The sequence below is a fragment of the Anas acuta genome, chromosome 1, assembly GCF_963932015.1.
Source record: "Anas acuta chromosome 1, bAnaAcu1.1, whole genome shotgun sequence".
Classification (NCBI taxonomy): domain Eukaryota; kingdom Metazoa; phylum Chordata; class Aves; order Anseriformes; family Anatidae; genus Anas; species Anas acuta.
This window is the reverse complement of record NC_088979.1, coordinates 203,398,295-203,405,329: the sequence shown is the minus strand read 5'-3', so window position 1 is coordinate 203,405,329 and position 7,035 is coordinate 203,398,295. Positions and strand designations below refer to the sequence as shown.

The 7,035-nt window shown below is 51.6% G+C and overlaps 1 protein-coding gene across 2 annotated transcripts; it reads left to right on the top strand.

Moving 5' to 3' along the window:
- Window positions 1-7,035, top strand: ASB13 (ankyrin repeat and SOCS box containing 13). Of its 2 annotated transcripts, XM_068670141.1 has the most exons (7): window positions 1-130; window positions 1,208-1,395; window positions 2,202-2,352; window positions 2,907-3,041; window positions 4,357-4,548; window positions 5,541-5,578; window positions 5,672-7,035. In XM_068670141.1, the coding sequence occupies exons 1-7, from the start codon at window positions 88-90 to the stop codon at window positions 5,675-5,677; spliced, it is 753 nt and encodes a 250-aa protein (XP_068526242.1). In that variant the 5' UTR covers window positions 1-87; the 3' UTR covers window positions 5,678-7,035. The 2 variants fall into 2 exon arrangements, with proteins under 2 accessions (XP_068526242.1, XP_068526241.1); XM_068670140.1 differs by having other exon boundaries at window positions 5,541-7,035.

Sequence of the window (7,035 nt, the reverse complement as noted above, 5' to 3'; positions counted from 1 at the left end):
CGGCCCCGGCCATTTCGTTCCGTCCCCCCCCGGTTCCGTCCCGTCCCAGCCCCTCTGGGGCCGTTCCGGGCCAGGCAGGGCCGGGCCATGGAGAGCCCCGTGGGCAGCGGCTCCCTGAGGGGCGACATCAGTGCGTGGGGCTGCTTTGGGGGATTTGGGGCTGATTTGGGGGATTTGGGGATGATTTGGGGGATATTGGACTGGTTTGGAGCTGATTTGGGGGATATGAGGCTGGTTTGGGGCATTTGGAGGTGGTTTGGGGTTGATTTGGGGGATTTAGGATTGGTCTTTGGGATTTGGGTCTGGTTAGGGGCATTGGGGTCTGGTTAGGGGCATTTGGGGCTGCTTTGGGGGATTTGGGGCTGTTTTGGGGGATATTGGACTGGTTTGGGGCTGATTTGGGGGATTTAGGATTGGTTAGGGGCATTTGGGGCTGATTTGGGGGATTTAGGATTGGTTAGGGGCATTTGGGGATGATTTGGGAGATTTGGGGCTGGTTTTGGGCATTTGGAGGTGGTTTGGGGTTTCTTTGGGGGATTTAGGATTGGTCTTTGGGATTTGGGTCTGGTTAGGGGCATTGGGGGCTGCTTAGGGGCATTGGGGGCTGCTTAGGGGCATTGGGGGCTGCTTAGGGGCATTGGGGGCTGGTTTGGGGCATTTGGGGCTGGTTTGGGGGATATTGGACTGGTTTGGGGCATTGGGGGCTGGTTAGGGTCTGATTTGGGGCATATGGGTCTGGTTTGGGGGATTTGGGTCTGGTTTGAGGCTGATTTGGGGGATTTAGGATTGGTTAGGGGCATTTGGGGCTGGTTAGGGGCATTTGGGGCTGGTTTAGGGGATATGGGGCTGGTTTGGGGCTGATTTGGGGGATTTAGGAATGGTTTTTGGAATTGGGGTCTGGTTAGGGGCATTGGGGTCTGGTTTGGGTCTAGTTTGGGGCATGCGGGGGTGATTTGGGTCTGTTTTGGGGCATTTGGGTCTGGTTTGGGGGATTATGGGGGATTTGGGGTCAAGGGCTTTTTTAAAGGAAAGGGCTTGGAGGATGCTTGTGGGGAGCCATCACCACTCCCCCACCAACACACGAGCTGGAGGGCGATATATAGGGCAAACCTTTAATTCCTGCTGCAGGGCAAAACGCCCTGCTCAGGATTATAGGCAAAGGGCACTTGTGTCCTTAAAATTCCTTTATTTCCCCCTTCCTCTGTAGGTTTTTGGGCCGATCGGACGCCGGTTCACGAGGCAGCCAGGCGGGGAGAGATCCTCCAGCTGCAGCAGCTGATTGAGAGCGGCGCCTGCGTCAACGCCGTCACCTACGACTCCATCACCCCCCTGCACGAGGCGAGCCTGCGGGGCCAAACGCAGTGTGTCAAGCTCCTGCTGGCCGCGGGAGCCCAGGTTTGTGTTTGCTCCTGGTTTCCACCACGAAACCGAGCCCCAAAGATTGATTTTTTGCTGTAGGATTTGGGTTGAAGCCGCAGCTCTTGCCGCGCTCTCATCCTGCGTTGAGGTCGAGGGGATCCTGGGGTGCTCATCCCTTGTAGGAGGGTCTTGGGGTAACCTAGGGGAAAAAAAAAGGCTTGAGGCCGCTTCGTTGTGATGTCTGAATTTGTTTCTGGGGTCTGGATTCGCTCCATCTATACCCAGGCTCTTAATTTGTGAATTAAGAGACAGCTTTAGTCAGTCTGGGCTTTCTTGACACTCAGCAGAGGGAGGGAAGCGTCTTCAGGAGGTGTTTGGGCTTGAGATCTTAAAAAAAAAACTCCCTGTAAGTATTTCCCTGTCCCCCCTCTCCCCACTCTGACTATTGACAGAGTTCGGGATGAATACAAACCTAATTAATCTAATTTAGGTGACTCAAATACCTAAAGCTATCCAGGATGAACCGAGGGCAGAAGGGGAGCAGGGCACACGTAGATGCGTGAGGAAATTTTATATTTATTCTTAAATTTCTTCTCTGATTTTATTATGCAAACACAAATCTGCCAAAGAGTTTTCTGGACGTATTTGGAGCCCGCTGCCTTCAAGATTTGGTTCCGTGTCTGGCTGTGCCCTGGGAGTGTTCAACAGCACCAGGCAGGCTCCTGGTGGTGTCAGCCGACTCCTTCCTGAGCTCAGCACGGTTCTGGGGTTAATAGAAATAAAAACCGAGGGTGCTGCCACGCAGCAGTCTGTAAATATTCGGCTGTTTTTCTGCCCTGAAGGTGGACGCCAGGAATATCGACGGCAGCACCCCGCTCTGCGACGCCTGCGCCTCGGGGAGCATCGAGTGCGTGAAGGTGCTGCTGTCCCACGGTGCCAAGGTGAACCCTCCCCTCTTCACGGCTTCCCCTCTCCACGAAGCCTGCATGAACGGTAAGCTGGCCTGCTCCTCCTGCGGGAGGATTATTTATTTGATTATTTATCAAAATAAAACCACAAAAAAAAAGAAAACCAGCTACCAAAAATCTTAATTAAGGCCGTTGTTGCTCAGCAGATCCTTAGGGCTCAAAAATATCCACCTTACACGGGCGCAGCTCCCTTTGAGGAAACAATGCGTGGCACCAGATCCTAGGCAGATAAAACATCACCTTCCTGACTCTCTGTGAGCAAACCTTGCTCTTGCAAGCAGAGGAGAATCAGTGCCATCAGTGCTATTCAGCGCCAGCCCTCGGATTCAGGTTTATTTGACCTGATTCCCTGCAGAGGCTGTGAGCTGTAGCTCGCTGCCACGCTGCTGTGACTTCCTCGTGCTCCGTTCTCAGCCTCCATCCTGCAATAAAACCTTTTGGCTCGCAAGCCTTTGTATTTTCCATCCGCCACCCCAAATATTGATCAGCCTGCTCCTGGCTCAGGCCCATCCCGGCGTGCCAGGCGCTCCCATTCGAGCTGGATTCTTTTTTTTTGACTCGTCTCTTCCCTCCCCAAAGGTAGCTCAGAGTGCGTGCAGCTCCTCATCGACGTCGGTGCCAACTTGGAGGCCCACGACTGCCATTTCGGGACTCCCCTACACGTGGCCTGCGCCAGGGAGCACCTGGACTGCGTGAAGTTGCTGCTCAAGGCAGGTATGGCAGCCGCGGGGTTTGTTTTGGGGCAGGCAGCTTACGGAGGTGCCTACATGCAGCATTTCCCTCCTGGTGCTCTGCAGTGACATTCTTCTGCAAGAACTTACCCATTTCCAGCATGACGTAGGCAAAACCTTCCACTTTTGTCACCTTTAACTGAGCAAAGCCTAATGCTTAAGCATTTTTTTAGCAGATGCCTGTCAAAATCCAGCTCAGGATGACTCCAGCGATGGTTTCACTGTCCTATTTTAATAAAAAAAATCCTAAATCTTCACCCCTCTGGATCAACATCCCAGCAATACCAGCTGGTGTGCGTGCCTTCAGCTGTGCTGACGTGTTCCTGTGGCTTTGCATAGATGTTAAGAGTTTGATGATGTCCAAAAAAAGCAGAGGTGAAGTCACCTCATGCCTCTGGGAGATCTGCTTAGCGTTATGCCTAGAGGAGCTTGCTGGAATTTCAAGTCGGTGCCGCGTGCTCCAGCTTTCACCTCCCAGCTTTCTTGCTGCTCATTTGCAGGGAGCTTGGAGCTGAGCTTCTTGCTTTTGCCCCTGCTTACCAAGAGGTGATTTGGCCCGGGGACGATTTGTTTTGTGGAATGTGACTTGTCTGGAAATCGGGCAGCTAAGCCAGCTTGTTTCCTATCCCTCCAGTTCTTGTGCACCCATCTTCAGATTATACTAATTAATTCCTGAGACATTTAACTCCATGAACTCGGAGGAGCGTGGCTAGCTCAGATGTAGATACAAAAGAATCAGCTCTATGAACTCGACAAGGTTCAGCTCACCTGCGCTGAACAAATCAGTTGACAGAGAAAATATCACGAATTTTGGAAGCATTAGAAAGACCTTTCGTTGTCAGCTAATTAAAGCCCAATTTTCTTAGGCAAAACATCTAAGCAAAGCCTCAGTAATGTCTGCTGGAGAGCTTCCACAGCTTGTGAGCTTGGGTTTCTGTTCAAATAGTTAACAGGGAGGGTCCTGTTTGCCTCGAGTGTGAGCGCTCCGTTGAGAAGACCAAAATGGCTCTGCTGGTTTCAGAACTTCACACTCAGCAGCTCATTTACCTAGTAAATTGACCAAAATCCTTTCTCTGCAAGGAAAACATAAAGCCGGAGAAGAAAACCCAGGCATTGCCGGCACGGAGAACTTGTTCAGCACTTTGGTTTCCTGTTTGTGCTGTTTTGTTTGGATCTGGTTCTCGCCGCTCGTACGTGTGTTAATAGCATTTATTTTTTTTTCCTCCACTTCAACCACTTCTTACATTTGGGTCAAGTGAGGCTCTCGTAAACGGGTTTGTTTTCCTTTCTGGTCTCAGGGGCAAACGTGAACGCTGCTAAACTCCACGAGACGGCCCTTCACCACGCAGCAAAAGTGAAAAACGTGGACCTGGTGGAAATGCTGATTGAGTTCGGAGGAAACATCTACGCGAGGGATAATCGAGGCAAGAAGCCATCGGATTACACCTGGAGCAGCAGCCCCACAGCGAAGTGCTTCGAGTACTACGAAAGTGAGTGAGATACGATCCCTGCCCTGGGAATTCGGTGACTGATGGCTCCGTTGCACCATATCAAGATTCCCAGTCCACTTTGATGCGTAGATACCTGATCATCTCCCTAGGAAGGTGTAGAGTTCTGGGTGATAAACGTAAGCCAGCTGGCTAGAGGCTAGCTCTGCTTAGTTCGGGGTGAATGACAGAGGTAAGATGGCCCAAATCTTGCCCTCGCCGAATTCAGGTCCCTCTCGTGTGTCAGCGTCAGCATTTTCACTTCGGGGCCTTAAGTCAGATCAAGGAAATCAATGAAAATTTGTTCTGTGCGAGGCAGGGAACGTGTTAAACTTCAGCTGCATTGGCTGGCTGCTTTTGGAGGAGACATTTGAGGTTTGAGGATGACTTCAGGTCTTTGAGGACCTCAGAAGTGAGATTCACAAACCCTTCTGTACATCTGCACGCTTCAAACCCACAGCACTGCACGATCCTAAAAATCTTTCCTGGCTTTACAGCTCTCTGCACAGCGAGAACCTTATAGCCCCTTCTCTCTCTGACTCCTGTTCTCCATGTAGGAGTCTCTCTGAATTATTCACTGCTTTCAGAGCGCAGCAAAGCGTGCTGTTCTGTCCCTCGCTGAGCTGGGTGAAGAGGCTGAGCCTTAAAATGCTCAATAAATACTTCTTACACCTTGCCAGGGCTTACTGCCCCCTCAGCTCAGCTGCAGAGCTGCGTGTGTGGCTGCTTTTTAATGCAGATTGTTGTAACAACAGCGTGCTAACTAAATAGATTATTTTTTTTTGAAATTGTGTGGTTAAATTCAGGACAGATCCAAATCTTGGAGGCTGGTGACTCTCGAGGCTGTTTTGGGCAGGGATAGGAGCTCGTTAGGTCTGACAACATCAGGAGGGAAGTCCCTGATTCTGATTCTGCCTGTGTGTGCGTGCATCGACGTCTGGGCTCGAGGCTGCTGAGCTGCAGCACTAACCATGCACCCTTTTTTTTTGTTTCAGAAACACCCCTGAGCCTGTCACAGCTCTGCAGAGTTACGGTGAGGAAAGCTGCCGGGCAGCGGGCGCTGGAGAAGATTGCCAAGCTAAACATCCCTCAGCGATTAATCCAGTACCTGTCCTACAACTGACAGGGCTGAAGGTGACCGGCAAAGGACAGGACAGTGGCTTTAGCTCGCACAGCATGAAGCATCCGTCTCTTTCTCTTCTACCTCCCCACGAGAAATGAATTTGAATCGAAGCAAAACCCCGATTGTAAATAAGTATTCACGAGGCAGCACCTCGCTCCCCTCCCTCTTCTCTGTTTTGGGCAGAGACGGACTCGAGGCAAGGTGCAGCCCCGACCTGCAGCCCCAACCTCTCCCTGGGGGATCTCGGAGGCTGCCGCCGCGTTCCAGGCTGCAGTGCTCACTCTTGGCACGGGATTAGCCTCGCCTAATTTTAGCCGTCCCTCTCCTTAATGCGTCTCCGGGTGATCTAGCCAGGCTCCCTTTGCAGGCAGCAGAGAGAAATGGATACTCAACGAGCGTGATTCATGTCTCCTGTTTTAGATGGCTGCGTTGGGATGCTCCACGGTGCTTTTGGAGCGCCCGTCTGCTGCCTGCAAAGGGATTTAGAGGTGATAACGCTCGGACACGGGTGGCTGTGCTTCTGAAAGGGAGCCTCGGTGTTAAAAACTCGAGCAAGAACCACCTCAAGCCACGGGATGAGGCTCGTGTGAGCTGTGTGCTGCAGCTGGAGGCGAATTGCCTCTTGCTTCTGGCGCCTCTGACAGCAGGAACCAGCCCTGGGTCGGGTGCTGTGAGCTGGGAGAGGTGGTGGGGAAGGGATGAAGCTCCCTGATGGCCCCGTGGCAAGTCCTGGTGCCGCGATGAGAGCAAATTCCTGCCCCGAATGACAGCACGTGTTCAGAAATCCTCTAACTCAGGGCTCTCACCCTCCTTCACGCTGGGAATAACCGGCAGCTTGCCTCCTGCCCACTGCTCCTGCACCCTTGCCAGGGCTCAGCCTCACAACGGAGGGGAAAATGTTGTAAGCACAGGGTTAAAGAGCTGCCGTGGAGCCGAATGCACTTTAATGTTGACCACTAAATTGCTTCGTTTTTTTAATTTTTGGTTAGGCTCGTTCCCCCCTCACCCCTTTTGTGGATTTTTTTTTTTTTTCGTGTAGAACTGGCACTGAAAAGCTTTTGAGGTTCTGCTCTTTGTAGGACTGTCTGTTACTCTACCTGTTTTTTTTTTTTTTTTTTTTGTGTCTGAAATACCAGAAATGTGAAATTTTCGAGGCGCTCAGGGAAGCTCTGGAGGTGTTTGTTGTGGGATTCACCCCCGCGTAAAGGTTTTTAGGGTATCCTTCACCAAAAGCTTCCTCGTTAGGCTGCTTTCTCAACATTGCCTGAGCTGTTGAAATACCCAAAGTGGCCAAGTCCACGTTTCCACTGTAAACCCAACCCAAAAGCTCTCCCGACAACCCCGAATAAAGCGACCAGTTCCCTTTC